This window comes from Protopterus annectens, chromosome 8.part1 (assembly GCF_019279795.1).
Source record: "Protopterus annectens isolate FY-2018-M chromosome 8.part1, PAN1.0, whole genome shotgun sequence".
NCBI lineage: Eukaryota > Metazoa > Chordata > Ceratodontiformes > Protopteridae > Protopterus > Protopterus annectens.
The window spans coordinates 239,062,153-239,086,148 of NC_056742.1; the positions used below are offsets into that span (position 1 = coordinate 239,062,153).

The 23,996-nt window shown below is 42.8% G+C and overlaps 1 protein-coding gene across 1 annotated transcript in view; it reads right to left on the reverse strand.

Annotated features, from left to right (window-relative positions):
- Positions 1 to 23,996, reverse strand: part of DYNC1LI2 (dynein cytoplasmic 1 light intermediate chain 2) — a 720,614-nt gene that overhangs the window by 490,675 nt on the left and 205,943 nt on the right. Inside the window, exons 6-7 of the mRNA XM_044081588.1 lie at positions 21,057 to 21,150; positions 11,332 to 11,467 (exon numbers count right to left, since the gene is read on the reverse strand). Of these exons, the coding sequence (XP_043937523.1) occupies positions 11,332 to 11,467; positions 21,057 to 21,150 (230 nt within the window). The remainder of the gene's footprint in view (positions 1 to 11,331; positions 11,468 to 21,056; positions 21,151 to 23,996) is intronic.

The following is a 23,996-nucleotide window of genomic DNA, read 5'->3' on the forward strand; positions in this document are numbered from 1 at the left end:
CCCCTGGTTTTAAGAAAATCCCCAAAAAGGGGGGGGGGCTAAAAGGAAAAAGGGATTGGCTGGGTTTTTTAAAAGAAAATTTGGGGGATTTTTGGGGGGAAAGGCTAACAAGCCCTGCAGAACTGCAGTGGCAAAGCCTGCACTGGATTTGGAGTAGAGAGGTAGGTGGTAGTGCTTGGCAAAAGTGTGCACGGAGCTCCAGGTTGCAGCTTCTAATATGTCTTTGGTTGGTACCCCTCGGAGGAAAGCTGCTGAAGTGGCTGCTGCTCTAGTAGAATGAGGCCTAATGTCCTTGGGTACAGATTTGCCATGTTATGCATAACAGAAGCAGATGCAGCGTCCTATGTATTTGGAGATTGTCTGCTTTGTAATAGGTTTCCCTTGTGATCCTGCAGCATATGATACAAACAGTTGCTCAGTTTTTCTGAAAGCTTTTGTTTTGTCCAAGTAAAATCGTAGCTGCCTGTGTATATCCAAAGCATGCAGAAGAAGTCTTTCCCCTTTATTCTGGGGATTTGGCTAAAAGTAGGCAAATGGTTTGGTTTAAGGCCACATTGGAGACCACTTTTGGCATGAATGTTGGGTTTGTTCTAAGAGAAACCCTGTCTTAATGAAAAATGAGGAAAGGTTCCACAGCCATCAATGCCTGCAACTCTGAGTCTTCTTGCTGAAGTTATTGCTAGGAGCAGTGCAGTTTTCCATGACCAGAATTTAAGGTTAGCTGTGCTGGCTGGTTCAAATGGAGGCAGTGTTAGTTTTTCTGAAACAAAAATGAGGTCCCAAGTAGGTACTGGTGCTCTCCTGGGGGGGGGTCTTACATTCTTTGCCCCTCGGATGTACTGTCGTAGTAGAGGATGTGAAAACATAGGAGGATCCACATTGTAATGAGCTGAAATGGCAGAGGCATGGATTTAATAGATGAAAGAGATAGACCTTTGTCCAACATCTCAGTCAAGTATTGCAAACTCTGAGGTATATTAGGGAGCAGTGGGTCGAGCCCTTGTGCCTGGTTCCAAGTACAGAATCTCTTCCATTTTTCTGCATAAGATTTCCTAGCGCTGGGCCTCCTGGCTTCCAAAATTACATCCATAACAGCTTTAGAGAGAGGTGCATTCTGAGTGGCTACATTATCCGCCACGTTGCCAGGTTTAAGGTTCAGAGTTGACTGTGCAGAATCTGACTGTTTTGCTGTGTCAGAAGATGAGGGATTTGAGGTAGAGGCCAAGGTGGGCCTTGGGACAAAGTCTTTAGGATTGGGTACCAGTGCTGGCGTGGCCAGTCTGGTGCAAATCAGGATAATTTTTGGCCTCTCTTGCCTGACTTTTAGAAGCACCTTGGTGAGAAGAGGCATCGGAGGGAAGGCATAGACTGTCAGTGTTTTCCAGCTGAATGATAAGAGCATCCACTTTCCATGCTTGAGAGTGATAAGTCCTTGTGCAAAATTTCTGTATTTGGCAATTGTGAGGGGAGGCAAAAAGATCTGTCAGGGCGCCCATTCCCTTATCATGCTGAACACTTGTGGATTTAGGTTCCATTCGTGAGGATCCATGAGATTTTTGCTAAGTTCGTCTGCGAGTGTATTTTTTGATCCTGGCAGGAATTGTGCTTGCAAATGTACCTGATAGGTCAGTGCTGTGTTCCACAAAGTCATGGCTTGTCTGCATAGGGGGTAGGAATGCATGCCCCCTTGCTTGTTTATGTACCACATGACTGTGGTATTGTCCGTCTTTATTAATAGTTGTCCTGATGTATTAGGTTCTTGAAGGCGGTCAGGGCATTCTGTACAGCTAGCGTCTTTTTGACTGATGTGAAGATGCATTTGTTCCTTGGGTCACATGCCCTGAATACATTTTCCTGCCATCTGTGCTCCCCAGGCATAATCAGATGCATCCATTGTTATTGTCTGCCTGGCTGTAGGTAAGATGAAAGGCTGTCTTGTTGTGGTGACAGGCCTGGGACCACCATCGAAAAGTACAGTTTTGTACCTACCATAAATGTAGATGTCTGATAGGTATGCATCTGCAGTCCTTACATATGGGTTGTCCTGCCTCAGGCAGCCCTTCGGTCGGCCGGATTCCAAAGTCTGGGTCCGGCATCGGCTGATGTTGCCCTTTCCCCGACGTCAGAGCGCCTGGAGTATAAAAGCGTCAGCCGACGTCATTTTCCTCAGTTTTTCTTGCCCCAGATGCCAGGTGCCCTCTAAGGAAGGCTAAATTTGGAGAAATGCCTAAAATTCCAAACATGCACAGTAATATAAAACAAATACACCATAATAGATAACCCCAGCTAGCTGTAAGGGGGAGAAGAACCCTAGAAAACCCCAGCTAGCTGTAAGGGGGAGAAGAACCCTAGAAATACCACAGAGGGGAAGGAGGGAGGGTAACCTTGACTGCAGATGCATACCTATCGGACATCTACATTTATGGTAGGTACAAAACTGTACTATGTCCTTCAAGGATGCATCTGCAGTCCTTACATATGGGTAGAATACCATAGCCAAGCTGGGGGTGGTAGGATCTAAGAAAATGATGGTGTAGCTAAAATGCCCTGCAGGACTGCCGTAGCAAAGCCTGCTCTGGATCTGGAATATAAGGGCAAGTTGTAATGCTTGGAGAATGTATGCACGGAGCTCCATGTAGCAGCTTCTAAAATGTCCTTGGTAGCCACCCCTCTTAAAAAGGCTGTGGAGGTGGCTGTTGCTCTGGTGAAATGAGGCCTAATGTTAGCTGGCACATCTTTTCCATGATAAGGCATAGCAGAACCGAATGCAATTTCCTATCCATTTTGAAATTGTCTGTTTAGAAATTGCTTTTCCTTGTACACCAGCAGCATATGCTACAAAGAGTTGGTCAGTTTTTCTGTAAGTTTTGGTTCTGTCCAAGTAGTATCGCAACTGCCTGTGGATGTCCAAAGTATGCAGAAGTTTCTCTCCTTTATTTTGTGGATTTGGGAAGAAGGTAGGCAGGTGAATAGCTTGATTCAATGAGACCCTGGATACCACCTTTGGCATGAATGAAGGATTGGTTCTCAAAGAAACTCTGTCCTGATGAAAAATAAGGAATGGTTGAACTGCCATGAGGGCCTGTAATTCTGATACTCTTCTTGCCGAGGTTATGGCCAGAAGGAAGGCAGTCTTCTAAGACAGGAACTGTAGTTCTGAAAATGCTGCTGGTTCAAAGGGAGGTAGAGCTAATTTTTCCAACATGAAATTAAGGTCCCAAGTGGGTACTGGTGGTTTCCTTGGAGGATTGATGTTTTTAATTCCTCTTACAAACTGCCTTAGGAGAGGATGAGAGAAAACAGGTGGATCAGTATTGTATTCTGCTGAAATTGCTGAAGCATGAATTTTTATGGAAGAGTAAGAAAGGCCATTGTGGAGTATTTCTGCCAAGTATTCCAGGATATGTGCCATGTTCATCACTGTCGCATCCAGGCCCTTTGTGGTGTTCCAGGTGCGAAATCTCTTCCATTTTGCTGAGTATGCCTTTCTTGTGGAAGGCCGGCGAGCTTCCATGATGATATCCTTCACTCTCTTAGATAAGTCATCCTGGTGAGGAGTCAAGGTATTCTCCAGGCTGTCAGCTGCAAGGTTTTCAGGCTGGAGTGCAGAGTTTTGTAATTGTGCTGTGTCAGAAGAAGTGGCCATTGTGGTAGAGGCCACGGTTTCGTGAGTGACAAGCTCCTTAACAGTGGGTACCAGTGTTGTCTTGGCCTGTCAAGAGCTATCAGAATCACTTTTGGCTGCTCTGTCCTGATCTTCAGTAAGACCTTGGTCATTAATGGAAGAGGAGGAAATGCATACACTGTTAGAGCATTCCAGCTGAAAGAGGGCGTCCACTTTCCATGCTTGAGGGTGGTATGTCCTTGAGCAGAATTTCTTCAGCTGATGGTTGTGGTGGGAGGCAAAAAGATCTATGTCCGGCCTCCCCCATGATTGTGTTATCTGAAGGAAGATGTCTGGGTGCAGCATCCATTCGTGTGGATCCATGATATTTCTGCTTAGGCTGTCCGCCAGTATATTGTCTTTGCCTGGCACAAACTGGGATTGCAGCTCTATGTTGAGTTTTAGGGAAAGTTCCCAAAGATTCATTGCCAGCCTGCAAAGAGGGTAGGAATGGGTACCTCCTTGTTTGTTTATGTAGCACATAACTGTGGTATTGTCTGTCCTTATTAGCAGGTGGCCTTGATGCAGAAAGTGTTTGAAGGCCTCGATTGCATGTATCACTGCCAGCATTTCCTTTTGGTTTATGTGCATGCGCATTTTTCTGTGACCATTGTCCTTGGATGCATCTGTCCTCCATGTGTGCTCCCCATCCATGGTCTGAAGCGTCCGTTGTAATGGTTTGGCTGGTTAATGGTTTGCTGAAGGGCAGGCCCCTGTGTGACTGGCTTGCTTGAGCCCACCACAAGAATTCCTTTTGTAGGGATGGAATGAGTGGTATCAAAGCTTCTAGGCTGTGACTGTGCTGAGACCATAAACTCCTTAGGTACCATTGTAGTTTCCTCATATGCAGCCTTGCTTGTGGAACCAAAAGAATGCAGGATGCCATGTAACCCAGGGCCTGCAGGATTTTCCTTGCAGTCAGCTGAGTTTGTTTAGTCAGATTTTTGAAATAATCCGGTAGTTGTCTTTGTTTTTCTTCTGAGAGAAAAGCCATTTGGGTGGTTGTATCTAGTTCCGCACCCAGAAAAGTTATTCTTTGGGATGGCACAAGTCTTGATTTGTGAATGTTGACTGTGTATCCCAAAGCCTGAAGTAGGCGGATGGCATAATTCAATTGTTTTACCAAAGTTTGCTGGCTGTCCACTTGTATAAGGCAATCGTCCAGATATGGGTATATTTGAATCCCCTGAAGTCTGCAGTGTGCAATTACTGATGCCAGGCATTTTGTGAATACTCTGGGCGCAGTAGATAAGCCAAAGGGCAATGCTGAGAATTGATAATGCTCTGAACCTGCAAGAAATCTGAGGTGTCTTCTGCAACTTTGTTAGGGACATGCAGGTATGCCTCCTTGAGGTCCAGAGTTACCAGCCAAGACCCCTTGCCCTGCATGAGAAGGAGTTGCTGTAGGGTCAGCATTTTGAATTTTGGCACAATGAGATAAGTATTCAGTGCGGACAAGTCGAGAATAGGCCTCCATAGTTTTTCTTTTCCTGGTACAAGGAATAGTCTGGAATAAAATCCTTGGCCTTGTTCTGTGAGAGGAACCTTTTCTATAGCTTTCATTTGTAATCGGTTGGAAATTTCTTTTAAAGCCTCTGCCCTTTGATTTGGTGGCAGGTTTGGCATGCCTCTTCTTTTTGGTAATGTATGAAAGTGGAACCTGTATCCTTTGTCTATTATCTGCAGTGTCCATTTGTCTCTTGTAATACTGTGCCAATTTTTTGAGAATAAAGATAGCTTTCCTTAAAAGGTGTAGCTCTAATTGAGCCCTGGTTGGCAGGGTCAAGGTTAAGTCATCGAGTCTATCCTTGTGCAGCAGTTGTAGGTCCTGCACTACCTCTCTGGTTAGGAGGCTGCCATTGACGTCCTCTGTAGGAGCCTCTAGCTTGCCCTCTACCCCTGGCACGCCTGTTCTTGCCCCTCTGAAATCTCTCTGTGTCTGGAAAGGACCAATTCTTAGAAGGCCAATTTCTGCTGAATCTAGGTGGCTGGACCTGGAGGAAATCTTTGACTGTTTGTACAGATTTAGCCTTTTCCTCAAATTTCTTTAAGACCTCCTGGGTAGTGGAGCCAAATAACTTTTGCTTTTCCAGTGGCGCATCCAGAAGTTTTGCTTTAACATGGTCTGGCAGAGTTTGTTCCTTCAGCCAAGCATGCCTACGTATGACTGCACCTGTCACTGCTGACCTACATGAAGCTTCCAATGCATCATAACCACACTGCAAGAAATGGTTGCTAACCTGTTGGGAGTTAAGTACCAGATCCTGAAGTGACTTGCGATCTAGGGGTTCAGGTGAAGACAGCTTTTTATGCAATTCATCTAACAAATACTCTTGGTACTGTATCATATGGAATGGACAATTTAATGTCCTCATAGAAAGAGTGGAAGAAGTATACACTTTTTTACCCCATCTCTCTAAAGCCCTTGACTCCCTTTCAGAGGGGAGTGGATTTTTAGTAGTGGCAGTTGCAACCCCTTTAGGGCCCTGGGAGATAGTTTCTGGGTCAGCAGAGTGGGCCTTGTAAAGGAAATTATGCGAGTCCGGGACCCTGTAGTACCTATCGGGTTTGACAGGAGCTGGAGGAAGGGAGTCAGGGGTAATACTAGACTCAGAGTACACCATCAATGACATTCAAAACAGGAGGAATAGCCAAAGGCCTATGCTGAGGTAAATGCAAAAAAGTCCTTAATCTCTTCCTGGAATCAGAGAATTCTTGGCCCTGCCATTTAAAATGCTCTCTCATGGAGTGAAGGGCCTCCCCAAAGGACAGCTCTTCAGGAGTGGAGGCCGAGGGAATAGATTCCTCTGCATCGGAATCCTCTTAGGCCGTAAAGGCCTCCTCCTGGTAGTCTGATAGAGCTGGGGATCAGTGGGCTCAACCCTGGGCCTTTTGTCTAGAGGAGGTTGGGAGCCCCTGTCCGGGTGTGGCTGAGAGCCCCTAATTAAGGAGTTAAGGTCCTCAGCTAAACTTAAAATCTGTGAACCTTTAGTGGATCCCTGAGGAATAACCCTGGGAGGCAGAGTTTTAGGCTGTTTAGCAGCTTTAGCCCTTGTGAATGCCTTAATGGACATGGATGCAGGAGGCCTGGCTGCTCCACGTGCTGGCGTAGTTTTGTCCAGGGAAATGGTGTCGGAAGTTTCCAAAACACCAGTTTCTGAGGGAAATTCTATAACCGGCTCTAAAGAGGCCTCCGGGGCCGAGGTTGTCGGTTGTGCGGTTTTGCCGGTCGGAAGTACCAAGGACTCGGTTTCAGCAGAGACACTTGCGGTAGGCCTAAGGGTGGTTTCAGCCGAAACCACGGTCCACGTGTGTCGGTCCTTGTCCTTCCGTTTTTTGGTTAAATGTGAAGTCGGAGTCTCCGACGGCATATTATAACAGTAACTAGCCCCAAAAAATTCCTCTGCAAACTCCGCCCGACGCCTGAGAGTGCGTCGATTGAAGGAGGCACAGGCAGTACAGGCCGAGACGTCGTGGTCTGGGCCTAGGCAGGGGAGGCAGTAAGAGTGGAAATCCTTATGAGGTATTTGTTTCCCACAAGTTAAGCAATTAACTTTAAGCGTTTGATCTGACATCGGCTGAGGCAAGAAAGAGTCCCCAACGGGGTACTTAGCTTTTGAAGTCTTCGGTAGCTGAAATTACAGGAGCTGGCCGACTGGCACTTGCGAACTGCTTCTGCTTCGGGCACCACACAGCACGAAAAACTGAGGAAAATGGCGTCTGCTGACGCTTTTATACCCCAGGCGCTCTGACGTCGGGGAAAGGGCGACATCAGCCGACGCCGGACCCAGACTTTGGAATCCGGCTGACCGAAGGGCTGCCTGAGGCAGGACAACCCATATTTAAGGACTGCAGATGCATCCTTGAAGGACATCTCCTGTTGTAGGGCAGGGGATCAAGGTTATGATCGTCTCTAGGCTGTGACAATGCTGAGTCCAAACACTTTTTAAACACCACTGTAGTTTCCTCATATGCAGTTTTGCATATGGAATTAGTAGAATGCAGGATGCCATGAAACTCAGGGCCTGCAGAATTTTTCTTGCAGGGAGCTAGGTCTTTGCAGCCATCATTTGAAAGTAATGAGTCAGTTGCCTTTGTCTGGCATGAGATAAGCCATCTGGGCAGTTGTATTTAAGCTTGCACCCAGGAATACCTCTTGACAGGGCACTAATTTTGATTTCTTTTCGTTTACTGTGTACCCTAGGCAAATTAGCAATCTTTTTACAAACGCCAGGTGCTTTAGAAGAATGTCCTTGCTCTGTGCTTGAATAAGGCAGTCGTCCAAATAGGGATATATTTGAATTCCTTTTCGTCTGCAAAATGCAATTACTGGTGCCAGGCATTTTGTGAAGACCCTGGGCACAGTAGATAAGCCAAAGGGCAGTGCAGAGAATTGGTAATGCATTGAGCCTGCTATAATCTGAGGTGTCTTCTGCACGATTGTCTGATTGGGACGTGCAGGTATGCCTCCTTGAGATCCAAAGTAACTAGCCAAGCCTCCTTGCCCAGCATGGGCAGAAGCTGTTGTAGTATTAAACATGTTGAATTTTGGAACTTCCAGGAAGGTATTTAGGGTTGACAGGTCCAGTATTGGTCTCCAGGCTTTGTCTTTTCTGGGTAGCAAGAAAAGTCTTGAGTAAAATCCTTGTCCCTGTTCTTGTGGAACTTTTTGAATAGCTCCCATATCCATAAGAGCAGCAATCTGTTTTGTGCCTCTGCCCATTGGTTTTGTGGCAGGTTTGGCATACCTTTTATAGTTTTGGAAGCGTGTGGAAGTGGAGCCTGTACCCGAGAAACTATATTTGGCACCCACTGGTCTTGGGTGATCATATGCCAATTTTTTGAGAAAAGTGCTAGCTTTCCCCTAGGGGTGCTGTCAACTGGTAAGAGTTTGGCATTTGCAGAGGGAAGTCATTGTGACTGTTTCCTATAAGGTTGTGATTTGTCTTCTCCTCCTTTGGGGGCTGAAGCACCCCATTGTTTAGGTCTGTAGGAGCCTTGGGGCCGAGATCTGCCTCTTGGGTGTCTGTATATGCCTCTTTGTGGTCTGTCTGACACTGGAAAGGACCAATTTTTTGAAGGCCAGTTTCTGCTAAATCTAGGTGGTTGAACCTGTAAGAAATCTTTCACCGTTTGCATTGACTTTGTTTTATCCTCAATTTTCTTTAACACCCCTTCTGCCTTAATACCAAACAAAGTATCATGCTGTAGTGGAGCATCCAATAATTTTACTTTAACATGGTCAGGTAAACTTTGTTCTTTCAACCAAGCATGTCTTTGAATAACTGAGCCTGTAACTGCGGCTCTACAAGATGCCTCTAATGAATCAAAACCACATTGCAGAGTATGCTTTCCCACTTGTTCAACTGCATGCAATAAATCCTGCATTTCTTTACTGTCAGGACTTTCTATATTTGTAACCATTTTCTGCTTTAACAATGACATGAGATACTGTTGATATTTAAGCATGTGAAACTGACAGTTTAAAGCTCGTACAGCTAAAGTAGCAGATGTGTAACCCCCCCCCCCCAATCTGTCCAGAGCTTTGGAATCCCTATCTGAGGGGACAGGATTTTTGGCAGTAGAAGCTTTAACCCCTTTAGGACCCTGAGAAATTGTTTCTGGGTCTGCAGTGGGGTTTTTGTAAAGAAATTTATGAGAGTCAGGGACCCTGTAGTACCAGTCTGGCTTTACTAGTGCAAGGGGTAAAGAATCTGGAGACGGACTGGATTCAGAAAAAACATCATCTACAATATCAAGCACAGGGGGGATAGCCAGGGGCCTGTGCTGAGCCAATAAAAGGAAATCTGAGCCTTTTCTTGGATTCTGAGTAATCCTGGCTCTCCCAATGGAATTGCTCCCTTCATGGTGTGCAGGGTTTCCCCAAAAGAATAATCCTCAGGCACTGAGGCTGAAGGAATGGACGCTTCAGCATCAGAGTCCTCATAGGGAGGGAGAAAATAGCCCTGATCAGAAGAATCACAAGAAATGGAAACCTGATCAGAGGAATCATAATCAGTGTCTTGCCTAGGCCTTTGGTCAGGAGGGGGATGCGAGCCCCTGATTAAAGTAACAAGGTCTTCGGCCATTTTGAGCATCTGTTTCTTTGGCATGGAAGACTGTTTAGGAGAATGCTGCACTCGTTTCCTTGTCTTTAATGGCGTTTTGGACTTTGCCTTTGCTGCTGTAGTAGCCTTAATTGTAAGCTGTGAAGGTCTGAAGACACCCTCAGAAGCCGGTGCCTGCTCAGCGGCTCCGTACCCATCTGACGGCATAGTTTCCATAGGCGCAATACCTTGAGCTTCCACAGGCCTCGGGGCCTCCACGTGGCTGTCTGTTACGGCCTGTGGCTCTGCGGTAGCGGGTGTCAGGGGCTGCGAAAGCGCCTCAGAGAACCGGCGACTGGCCTAGAAAAGTCTTAGTCTGTTTTGGACTTCAGATGCCTGTCTTTTTCTTTGTCTTTGCATTTTTTATACATTCCGGTCAGCTGTTCCAACGGCATTATATAATTAAATCTTAGTCCAAAAATAATTTAAAGCAAAATCAAACGTTTAATAGTGTGTTTATTGAATCTAGCACAAAACTGACAACTAGTAACGTCGTGATCAGGGCCTAGGCAAGGAATGCAATAAGAGTGAAAGTCCTTATGAGGTATTTGCTTCCCACAAGAAATACAATTAACTTTTACTGACATCGGTCTGGAGCAAGAAAATGTTTCCCCAATGGGGTACTTAGCTTTATTGAAGACTTCGGTTCTGAAATTCAATTTTGAAAATCTCAAGAGTCGGACAACCGGCACTTGCGAACTGCTTTTGTTTCGGGCACCGCGTGTCAAGAAAGACTGAAGAAAATGGCGTCGGTTGCAACTTTTATACCCCTGGCGCACTGACGTCAGGGAAGAGGCAACGGCAACCGACGCCGGACCAAGACTTTGGAACTCGGACCGACTGCGGGCCGCCTGCCAGCAGGATAACCCCAAGTGTAATGACTGCAACAGTAAAACACTAACATCAAGGATAGTCACTTGCGGTCTCTTCCAGACGCAGATAACAGCAGAGAACTAGTAGCACTGTACTGCCTTATGTTTGTGGGAAAAAGCTTGACTGCACTCTTAGAAGTATAAAATCTGCTTAAGCACTGTGAAGACAGTCACTAACACCGCATTTTAACCTGTTATGTCAAATACTGAGAATGTGAGGGCAAACCATTTTCAGAATTAAATGCATATGTAACAGTCGAGTAGTGATGTAAGACTTGCTCTCGGTGCTGTAGAGACTACAGTCTATGACCAAAGTTGTATCTGACATGGATTCATTCCAGCCCAGACCACTTACTCAATAAAAAAAACTCAGTGAAGAGAGGCTAGATTTAGTTTCTTCACTCTCCTCACCATCTGTGAATATTCTTTAACCGCATTTGCCAATGCAAAACACTAATATCTTTCAAATATTCTTGGCTGCATACAGTTCCATATTACCTCAATGTCAGAATAACAAATCTATTTGCTATATGGAGACCATGTCAAATAAGTAATTTTTTTATAAATATACACACACAGACATACAACATATACACACACAAACACGTACGCTTGCTATTATACACATACTTGACTACGAGTACAATGTTAAGTGATACTGTCACACACATTATGTTTCAGTACTTACATAAAAACAGCATCTTTTTCCACCACTAAGGCAGGTGTGGTAAACTGAAACCCGTATGTTTTGTGCACTACGTATCTATACAACAGGTCGAGGTTTTTTTCTTCTTTAACAGACGTATAAATTAAGGCTGCACCATCTACAGAAACTTGCTTAAGGAAAATTTACTTTAATTACAAGCAGGAAACCTAGTCTCCAAACTTCAATGTTCACTTTCATGCAATAAAACATTCTACAAAAAGTATCTTGATTAATAGCATGCTAATTTATGTAAGAAAAGACCAAAACAATCTATTACACACGCCAGTTGAACTTTAGTTGTGCAAGGGTACTCAAAAGCTATTCAGGTAACAGAACATTCATAGATGAATGGAATCTTGCCTCTATCTTCCAGGCAAACATCTGGTAGACAGATGTTCCCTAGTTAGTTGCAATGTTACATCTTCCAACACTCCCCCCCCCAAAAAAAAAGTCACAAGAAAACTTTGCTGTAAAGGGGAAGCAAACATACACCTTACCTCCGGCTATTTTGGTGCACAGGGTAACTTGCAAATGTAGCTCTATTACCCAAATGTATTTCTAACAAGTGAAGTCTCTGTACAATACACCAAAAATACATACCACTAACCCTTCCTCTAAACCATGCACACAAACACTGAAGCCCTGTACCAGAAAGGGATAAACTACAGATATCACAAAGCAGTCCACATTCAAAAGAAATGAAGCATCATTTAATTAGAAACTGCATTTAAATGTTAAAAAGTGTAAAGGCTTCTATGGCAGCAAATACCTAGTTATTAAAAAAACATCTACGGTTATGCTGAATACCCTCACACTGCTGCACTATGGTCATAAGAATCACCATTTCAGTTCATTAGAACGAGCAAAATACTAAGCAGCTTTTAACTCTAGACCTGTGGAGGACTAAAAGTATCCTGCAACACAGCAGAAGCACAACAATCCTTAATTTTTGAATACCCAGAATGCAACTCTTCAAAAATATATGGATTTAAATTCCAGGAAGCATCCTCCCAATGCTTTTGAGCAGACAGGTTCTTGAAAGACTGTAGTGCACCTGCCCATGTGGAGTATACCATATCTTGGCCATCATCAACTTTCCCATGGATGTCATAAAAGGTAAAACAAGCAAATAGTCATTTTGAGTGTCTGACTACTTGGTCTAGTTTCCCTACTATAAAGGAGGTGAGCAGTTCATCACACAGAGGTCTGCTTCTTAAAGTAAACTGATTATATATGAATACATTCACAGTATGCCAGATCAGGATCATTCTTGGACTAAAGAAAAAGAGCTCTGCAGATTGATTTAATGAAAATTCTGAAACCACTTCAGGCATAAAGAGGAGGCCAATTCCAGGTGGCACCTTATCTTTAAGAAAAGTTATGCAAGGCTATCTATACAAAGCCCGTACTTCTGAAATTCTTCTGGCTGGAGTGGATACTCCAAGTCAAGAACCTGAGGGCAGAAACAGCTTGTAGACTTGCAAACTTTTAAACTGCATATGTCAGATCAAAACTGAGGGGGCAGGGGACATAGGTATTCCTGGGTTTAATGTGCAGGGTACCATTCAAGAAACTGTCAAGAAGTTTTTCACAGTACAGAAAACAGAAACAGGTGGGTCTAAAGGTAAACAGAGTATGATGAAAGTGCACCTTAAAGTACACCAAATCTTAATCAGGGAATTCAGAAAGATATTTCAAACGTGTGAAACAAAAACGAATCCTACATTAGCATGCTTCCTGTCACACCACATACAGCAAAGCATTACTCTCAGGAACTGAATGTTTAGCCTCTTGCACAACACAAACAACCTGAGAAAACAACATGTAGAGTCGCACAGTCTGGAATGTACTAGATTTCCTTGCTAGTGGTTAGTAAGGTGCAATGAACTGGTGGAATAATTTGTTCCTCCTTGGACATGTAATAGCAAAAAAATGCTTGTCTTGGCCACTTTGGTACTATTAGCCTTATAGCTTTTCCTTTATTGCCTTCAACAGAACACTTGGAATGAAAAGGACTAGGAGGGCATGTAGGCAAGACCTGATCCACTGGACTGAGAAAGTGTGGGTAGTTATGGCTGCTTGGCAAGGGATCCCTGAACAAACTTTTCACTTAGCATCTCAGAAATGAAGAGGTCTACCTTGCTACACTTTTTTTTTTAAAACAAGGTCTCCCTGAACAGCTTACATTCATGCAAGGTGCCCAACTCTGCTTAAGCACCAGCTGCAAGCTTCCCACAGATGAAGACTTAGCCTGTACATCATACCCAATCTAAAAGTAAAGTCCCAAACATTTACAGCCTTTAAAGAGAAGTGTGAGTGCCTCTCTCGTGGGTGAAGTACCACAAAGCACTAATGTTTAACTATAAGAGGAGCCTTGGTTAACAGTGAAGATCATAGCTTCCATATTTTTCACATTTCTCTCTCTTAGATTCCCTTAGACTATCTGCCATTCACTTTCATTTTTCATTAATGCTTTATTCTTAAATCCACTATTACAATTTTGTGTAGCCATTACTTATCGGGGACTTCATCAGGTCACTGACCCATTTACTACTAAGTATTCAGACCAGTTTCTTATGAAGCACTCAACTGTACATAAGGCCCAAACTATTATACTCTACTCTAATACAGTTCTGCTTTAAAATCATTCCTTTACCCTGTGTCTCACTGAGCACTCATTCTCACCTTCGCCTGCCTGTAACTTCTCAGCTCCAATCTTGTCAATAAGCCTTCCATCTTGGCTTCTTTGATCCCTCTCCATTATCCTCCGCTTCACCTTTTTTTTTTTTTTTAACTTCAGTACCTCCCTTGTTACTAGCCTTATATTTTCTACCATGCCCAATACATGTCATAGCTGGTTCTTGCTCTGATTTCAAACTAACAGTGGCAAAGAAGGGAGTAACTAACACTAATAAAGCCTTTGTGTGTGCCAACTCTTGCCTGTATTGGATACAAAAATGCAGAACTTACTGCTTTTCCCCACTCATAGCCCAATATTTTCCCTACTAACCTTTCAATTGAAATTCACCAATTTATCACATGACCAAAAAAGTTCCCAATCCTGTCATCACCTGTAGGCATCTCCAGCAATCTTGACCTACTTCCAGGAATACGTTTATACTGCAGAGACTGCATAAAGTATTTGTACAGACACTTTTCTTGACTTCATTGCCACTATCAAGAGCTCTGCATTTTGTATTGAATTTTCAGTCATTCCCCTTCCCACCATATCTGTATTAAATGTTTCTCACCTTGACCCTGCCCTTTAATATTGCTCTGCAGATTCTGCTCATCACCCTATTACTGACCTTTCTTGTTCTCACCTCGATCACTACATCTGGCATTACTAGTTTTTTTCCCTTTTTATTTGAGCTTGATGCCCTTATACTCCAATCTCTCTTCCTGTGGGTGCACCTCTCACAATATCACTCCATACCACTCAGCTATATCCTCTCTTTAGCTGCTCCCAAAAATCAACTCTTTCCTTATCCCTTCACTTCTTTACCACCTAATTTCCTACCAAAGTCTTTCATCTTTAGAGTACCTAATATGTCTGTGTATTACTACCAACTAACATTTACTTTGCACTGTTACCGAAGCCTGTGACCAAATATTTACAGTCTAGGTAACTGAGTACTCATCCCCCCTGCCTGAGCATTACCCACTTCCATTTTGACTCAATACTCTTAATACAATAAACTAGTCTCATTTTGGTCACCTTGTCAAATTCAGAACTGCTAATTTCTTCCCCATCCCTTCTAGTAGTAAAACCATCTTTTGCCAGCTAACTCTAGGCTCCTTGTCTTCCCATATGTATTTCACTCTCTCTCCCCTCACAGGATACCAGAACCTTACCTGGATCCAAAGGCTCAGGCTGTTCACACTTAAGTGGACAAACATTTTCACCACCTAGATTTCTCTTATCTAAACCTAGCCTCAATGACTTCCACCTCCTTACCATGATCAACATGATCTCTCCTCTCTCTGGAACTCATGAGAAATACTCTAAATTTACTGCTAGCCAGATCCCCAGATATTTCAATTTTCTGCATCACTGTAGCTGTGGATATTTCCCTACTAACCTAAATGCAGATGTATACTTTAACCTTCTATTATGATAGCTTCTACAGCTATCTTGATTAGTCTTAAATAGTTTTGGGATACCCTCCCCTGGGTTTGATATGTACAAGAAAACGGTTAGGTCTGCAGACAATGAAGATGTTGGACACGACTACACAAGTAGCTTCCTTGTTGAGGCATTGTATAATATCTCAAAGGTAAGAGAGAGATAGGATATAAAATATAAGTATGTAATCCAATGTAACTAGTGGTTATACCTTCTTTAAAACATCTTCTGCCTTGGTGCCAAACAAAATTGTCTTTGTTCAGTGATGCATCCAATAATTTTGATTTGACATGATCTGGCAAGGTCTGTTCCTTAAGCCAAGAATGCCTTCTACGTACAGAACCTGTGACTGCTGCTCTGCAGGATGCTTCTAGGGTGTCAAATCCACATTGCAGGTTATGCTTAGTAACTTGGCTTGCAGAATGCATAAGTTCCTGTAATTCTTTATTTTCTGCACAAGCTGGAAAGTAGATAGTTCCACATGTTGAAATACCAGCAACATACAATGGAACTTCTTAAACAAAAATTGACAATTTAATGCTCTAATGGTAAGAGTTGCAGAGGTGTATACTTTTTTTACACAGTCTAAAGCTTGGAATCCCTGTCCGATGGGGTGGGGTTCTTAGCTGTGGTTGCTTTTATTCCTTTAGGTCCTTGGGAGATTACCTCTGGGTCAGCAGTACGATTTTTTAAATGAAATTTGAGTCAGGGGTACCCATCAGGTTTCCTGAGAGCAGGAGGTAAGAGTATCAGGAGTTACACTGGATTCCATGAAATTATCATCCACAACATCCAGAACAGGAGAAATAGCCAAGGGTCTGTGCTGTGGTAAATCTAAAAATTCCTCGAGTCTCTTTTGGACTGAGGATAATCCTGGCATTCCCAATGGAGATGCTCTCTCAAAAGTATGTAGGGTTTCACCACAAGAAAAATCCTCTGGAAGAGAGGCAGAAGGAATGGATTCCTCTGCATCAGAATCCTCATAAGCAGACAAGGGCATATCTTCATAATCAGAAACCTCAGAGCCGGACTCCTGGTCAGATAAAGCTGCTGGGGACAAGTCTCTTTCTTTTAGAAGGGGTAGGCTTGGCTTCCCCTAATCAGCATAAGGTCTTCCACCATTTTAAGCATCTGAGATTGAGGCAAGGAAGCAGGTGCTTGGGCTTGGGTCATTTTTTTAGGTGGAGTTCGTACCCTGGGCCTTAGAAACTTGGCAGTTTTAGAGAGAACTGAAGATGTGAAAGAAGTCTGTCGAATATTGGTAGTGCGAAGAATTTCCTCGGAAGCCGGTGCCTGCTCAGCGGCTCCAGACCCATCCAAGGTAGAGACATCCGCAGGTTCCATTGTCAAAGAAGAGTCTCGCAGCATATCAGATTCCGAACTAGTCTCGGTAGCAGCCTGCGAATCCACAGAAGCGGGCATTAGGGGCTGAGAAAACACCTCACTGAGTACCAGCAAACTGGTGTCTAGCTTAACGGAAGCGTCTACAGTTATCGACCTGTGCAGTCTGTCTTTATCCTTTCGTTTTTTCAGAAGACGAATAGTCGGATGGCTTACCGAAGCTATTTCGGAATACAGAGATAGAGCGCGAAAGTATTTAGCTAAGATAAGGGCCCGATGACGTATAGTTCTGGCGTTGAACAAAGCACAGAACTGACAGCAAGGGACGTCGTGGTCTGGGCCTAAACAGGTGATGCACTAAGAATGGAAATCTCAGTGTGGTACTTGCTTTTCTACAGTCGAGACAATTAACTTTTTCTATCATCGGTTAGAGCAAGAAAAAAGGATCCCCAACGGGGTACTTAGCTTTAGAAGACTTCAATTTCAGAAATGAAAACTCAGGTAGCAGCCAACTGGCACTCATGCAAACTGCTTCTGCTTTGGGATCCTTGGCAAGAAAGACTGATGTAATGGCGTTGGCTGCCTGATGTTACACCAATGACGACCTGACGTCAGGCTACTTTTCCATGCTGAATGCATCAGTATAGATTTTCTAGCTTCCTAGAAAGACAATTTATCAACTAGGTCTTGCAGATGGAACACGTTACATTGAAATTTAGCATCAGTGTGTGTGAAGATGTTGCAGTGAAACTGCAATGCAAGTAAAGCTGCTCTTATAAAGAACAAAGTACTTCTGCATGCCCATAATGATTTGCTGATTTATGCATATCACTGCCTAATACTTACTATGACATTTTACCAGTGTGGGCATACACACAAAAGTGTAAATACGTGTGCATCTTTTAGTTTCACTAACCTCATTTCCTGCAAAATCACCAGTAACTAACAAGTGTTTTGCAGTTAATTTCCAAAGATGTTTTAGAAAGTGAAAAATACATCAACAAGCTTTTCTTAAATACTCCTCACTACTGTTATGGTCTAGTCTCTTACTGCATAAGAAGAGCTTTCAGCAGCCACCAACAAGGCGAAGCGAGAAGCTGTTAACACTTAATTTGGACCTTAGAAAAGTTAACAGCTTCCTACTGCTCCCTCTTCTGCAGTGGCTACGTATGTGTGGCAGCAGTAAGTGTTACAGCTTTCAAAGCTGTTAAACAATTAATGCCATTACTTTTCCCAACATGTAGTACACCACTGCTAAAGAATTATAATCATGTCTTTACAATCATAACTTTTACTGTTATGCACTCTTAACATGTATGCCAAGACTAGCCTTGTCTGATCACAAGGTGAGCTAACGGACATCTGCTTAAGACTGCAGACCTAATTAAAATTCTCTATATTGTGTTTTGAGACACTGATGTCAAGAAATTCACTTCAAGAGGTGAATCTTGACATGTATGTCTAGAACACACAACCAGATTGATCACAGACGGCTGCACAAATGCAAAGTTCCTTGCAAAAGCAGTACATCAGCACAGTGTTTTACAGAACTGAAACATTTGTCACTGCCAGACAGCTAATGACTTTAAAAGTCATCAGACATTGCCCGGAAACACTTATTTGGGTGGAAATGTAAAATGCACAGTTTTTAAATCTGTCAGCTCAGTGCCAGCACTGCCCTGCAAAGGCTCCTGTCAGATGCAGAACAAGAACCAATCATAATAGATTTAAAAGGTGCATAACCCTTTGACAGATGTTATGACTGCATCTTGTGGCAGAGGGCTGTCTTTTTGCTTAGTTCAGAGGGTAATTAATGTGCACCACGTAACATAATTAAAACATTTCAAAGTTAGTCAGGTCATATGCCATGAACTTTTTCCCTAATCACATGGTGTTATTCATAGAGAAATGGGGACTCTGCTTCACTAACTATTAGCAAGTTTACAATTCAAATATGTTAAAATGCAAATGATTTTCAAATATTCAACCATATTCCTTAAAGCCATAACTCTTTAAAATAATTAAAATGAAACAAAATTGAGAAACTAGACACTTTGCAAGTTCCTAATGTAACAAATCCAACAAGAGCAATTATTTGAAAATTTTCTAAGGTCCAAGATATCCATTTACTTATTGACCATCTATTCTTAACCCATCTCCCGTTAGTCTTGCCATTTTAAACTGTGTTGGGATTAGGCAAAAGCACCATTCCCTCTGGGTTTCATATTGAAATTCTGTTGCATCAGTCACCCACTTTAAGATCTCCTCTTATTTGATTACATGGATTTGATAATTAAACCTAAAATATAATATTAAAAAGATAGAAACCTTCTTCCCAAAGACATTTTACTTCTCTACAGTCCTTGCCACTCAACCATGGGGAGGTCCTACAACCAATATGGAATCTCTTGCCATGTAAAACAACTCTGGGTTCACTGCATTGATTTTATGTAGACATTTATGAGTCCTTCCATACTTGGAACCTATTCAAATTCTTGAGGTTGAAGGATGCAAGTCTGGTTCCACACCAGTTCCACCCTCAAAGGCTTGAACACCACAAAGACCACTAAAGGCTTTTTCCCCCTCAATGCACATTAAGTCTATGCATTTCTTTTTGGACTGCAACATTCATATCTTACACTGTCCTTCACTATCCAAGTGGAAGAACTGGAAAGAGTCCCCAGCTATGCATCTTGTGTGGCATCATGACAGAATATTAGTAAGAACTGTGGCCCCCAGGGAAGACCTAGACTTGGAAATGATATCTGGATTTTATACAATGACTGTTCACTGTATTCAAAAATGAGCATGCTGAATGGGCAGCCCAGACTATCAGAGTCCACATTGTGGTCCTTCTACCTAAACAATGCCCCCCCATCAAAAGCTAGAAATGTCTGTGTTGACAGTGAATGGCAAATTAGAAAGGGACAACCTCTCAAACTGATATGTAACCATTGAAAAGAAATCAGCACATTCCCGACAATCTGATTCTCTGATCCACAGACCACTCCTGCAGAGGGTCCACTGAAGTATTCTCATGCAATATCTCGCAGAGAGAATAAGATGGATTGCCGCTATGACATTCAATACTTTTGAAAACAAGAAATACAGATGAAATAGAGTAAGTAGATCACTGAAGCTTGCAAAGAAATTAGTGTCTTGAAGAGTGGCAAGCTAGAGATGGGGATATCAATAGCACTGTGCACTGATCTTTAGAGGCCGACACCTAAACACTCAAGGACAAAGCTGGAGTAAGTACTCACCTGCCTTTATCTAAATTACAGTTTAGAGTGGATCCCAGTCAATACCAGCCAATTCTGTTAATAAATCTCCACCTGAGCTATCAGATATGCTTTGGATTGTAATGCAGTTAGGTGGAAGTTGGGGGTTGTTCAGGGTCTAACCAGAGACTACTGGATTATGGTTGCTGATCATAGATTAATAAACTGGCATTCCTCAGGAAAATTAGTAAGACACAAAGTTAAAAATAGACAGCTGGGAAAAGGTTCTGCACTAAGGAAGGGGGTGACCAGGATGATATAGGTCAATTAAAAAGCATGTATGCCCATCTGCTAATGGAGGGTCTTTGTATTCATACTTTCTAATCTCTCTGCCAAAGTCAAAAAAGTAATGAAGAAAGAGTATGGTTATTGGCAGCAAATGTGCTGGACAAAGATGCTGAAAATTAGGGTGGCTGTAACACGATTCAGCTGGCTAAATATATGTCCATCTTTCATCCCATTTCATCTCAAATGACAGAACACAGAAGTTAGAATGGGCATTACATGATTTTCCTGACAAAAAATTTAGAAACTTGCCGATGAAAAGCAGATACACACAATCATAATGAAGTGTAGAATCACAGAAAGAGAACATGTGGAAAAGTAACTTTAAATGGTATGATGTTCAATTAAAGTGAAGAACAAACGGACTAATAACAGTAATAAACTTAAGAAAAACAATGAATCAGTTTTTGTTCAGTTTTATACTAAGCACAAGCAGAGGAAACGCACTTCAAAAGCCCAACTCCACATATATCCCTTGACTAACACTACCCAACTAAAATCCAATTCTGTACAAAGCAATCTGGAAAAAAAAACGCAGATGTACACACAAACATGAATGTGTTAAAGGAAACTGTTCTTGCAGCCAAGCTCAAAGAACACTACATACCACTCAAAATGCAAACTAAAAATTTGTTTCTGAAGATGAAAAACACTGTACAAGTGCAAAAGGATACACTGCAAGCAGAATCTGCGAATGTGAGACTGAATGAAGTCAAAGTGCTCTTCCCTGTAATCATGTTCCTTCTCTAGTATGCTCATTCCATCACACTAAAAAAAAAAAAAAAAAAGTATGACTGAAGTTTATTTTTTTCTCAACTGTTTGGTATAAAAACTCTACACAAAATCAATACAATCAAAGATGGTTTCAATCACAGGAGCCATAACTCAGCAAGCAAATAATGGCAAAACCCAAATGTGTCCAAGTACAGTACCACACACACATTGTCAAACACTAGTTCTGTATTGCATAGGTGAGTAAAAACAATTATTGCCTTATCACTTGATCCAAGAGGATAGTGCTTGACACGTCCTTGACTGGTTTCATGCTTTTCAACCTCAACGCAAACATTTTGGACAACAACAAAAACAGTGGGTGGACAAAGGCCCCAAAACCAGTAACAGAATTTACATACAAAACTGCATCTCCTGAAGGATATGAAGTGTGGAACTCAAATGTCGGGCATTTAATAATGTAATCCTCAATGATTTGAAAGAATACCCAACATTGTGAGGAAAAGACCAAAAATCTGAAGCATATTAGACAGTTGATTGGTATGCTTAGCATTTTCAGCCAGCTACCATGCAAAAAAATAAGGAACATCTCCATTTCAAATGGCATCCATTAACTTTCAAGACATGCTGTGACAACAGTCACAAAAGTTTAGACTGCCTTTCTTCCCTAAAATATTGAACAGTTATAGCAAGTATCTTCTTGAAAATCACAGTACAGCTGTACAGGGAAATTACCATGGCTGGAGAAATTGGAATACAGTCACTGTTGCAGTAACATCTAGGGACTGCAGAGTCTGATATCTAGCTCAGAGTTCAGCATCCTTCCCCTATGGCTGAGATGACATCACCTTGGGCTTCTTAAGTTTACCTAGTATATAGGTGGTGCCTGTTCAGATTATCTTTGGTTCTTTCTTGCTCTGCCCCACCATCCCCCAAGTCATGGCAGAACCAGACCTATTTGGGGGTTTGATGACAGTTTACAGCAGAGGTGTGGTTTGTGGCAGAGTAAATCCTCCTTAGGGAACATGTACCTTTCCCCCTTCTGTCCTTGTTCAGCAATGAAGAAAGGAGTATATGGTTACCCACCCCAGCCCCTTCACTGCACTGCAGTACGGAGCAAAAAAGACAGGACAACAATGACCACAGCAGTGAAGAAAAGGGTATATGAGTAACCACCCTAGCCCCTCATGGCTGCACTGCACTACAGAGCAAAGAGGGAAGACAGGATTGCAATAACCACACCTCAAACATCTACATTTATGGTCAACAGCCTACAGTTGGGCATGTTCATGGGACACTGCTGTAGGCATAACCTTTAAAAGGAACTTTTTCTGTCTGAGGATAGGAAGCTGGGAACATTGTTTATATAAGGACTGGAGGATGCCCTTCAGGATAGCAGAAAAAAATCCAAACTTTGCCCTAGACATCACATCCAACCTGAACAGAGCACTAGGATGTTGCTCCCTGAACATTCCAGATACTAACCCCTTTCAAGAAAGCAGTGGTAGGTATAGTTCCCCTTGCTGTGTCGGGTCCAACTTTTTTCTGCTCAGTCTTCTCACAGGTTTCACAGCAGAAGTGAATACAATGTGCTACCCCAGCCCTGTACCAAAGGGATAAAGCCCTAACTGAGAACTAGATGGCCAGAGATCTATTAAAAGCTCTGGAAATGGAAGATATGGGGAAAGGTGTATGAGATATGCAAGACTTTCATCTGCATGCTCATCTTACTCCTTTCACTGGTGGTGACCTGGTACTCCAGGGTAGTCGTGCAGGCCTCTTCTCCAAGAAGAGACCTGGGGAATGGGATAGGCCCAAGCCATTCAGGGAGGCCTTACAGAGGTACATCTCCATATTGGAGGCAAAAACGAACCCTCTGCACCAACAGAACCCATGTCACTACAAGAGGGTAGGGTTAGGTTGCATCCATGAAATCTACTGACTGTCTGGATGACCGCTCCATCAGCTCTTGCTCCATGGTAAACAGGTGTGCTGGGAACAGCTCTTGCTCCATAAGGAAAAATAGGCCATTACACCACAAAGAGCAGATGGTCAGCAGGCCACAATGCGTTAGCCAGTATGAAATAGCCTGCTTAGTCACTAGCAATCCTTGTTGATTTGCTGCCAAGGAGAAAGCTGTTCTTATTTTCTAAAGAGTCTTAGTTCTATCTATGCAGCACATGAATGGTCTAAGCAGATCTGGGGACTGCCAAGATCCTTTTACCCTTCTATTAGGTAAGATGACTGGAAAGCCTGGTTTAGTGCCACTTCTATACAGACTTTCAGCATGGAGGGATTAGTGCACAGGATTATCTGTTATTTATGGGACTGTAACAAATCATGTTTTGCATGAGGGCTTTTAGTTTTCTGCATGAGGGCTTTTAGTTTTCAGATTCCCTTCACAGAAGTGATCGCTTTAGGGAAAATTGTTTTCTAAATGAACTTTAGAGCTGTAAAAGCACCTGGGTTCAATAGGTGCAAAGGTCACTTTCTGCAACACAATTTATGCCCAAAGTTGAGGCCACTGAGACGCCTCAGGTGGAGCATGGCATTCAAGGACTTGGGGCCATATCAGCATATGGAGGGTCTACAGACAAGCACGCAGAAATAACTGAGAAATAGGCAATCACACACAGGCATAGGCTAAACCTAAAAACAAGAGTTTATAGACCAATACAACAGTATCAATGGCACAACAGCTTCCTGTGTGCGCCAATATCTCCTTTATCACTTTTCCTTGCCCTTGGTCTATTAGCTTCCTCCTCAATTCTTAATACATCTTCAAAAAAGTTGTGAAGCTGTGGGACTCTGACCCTATAGGATAGTGTCTGGTTTCTTAGCAACCAAGGGTTGACAGTCTACTTCCTATACATGAAGTCATC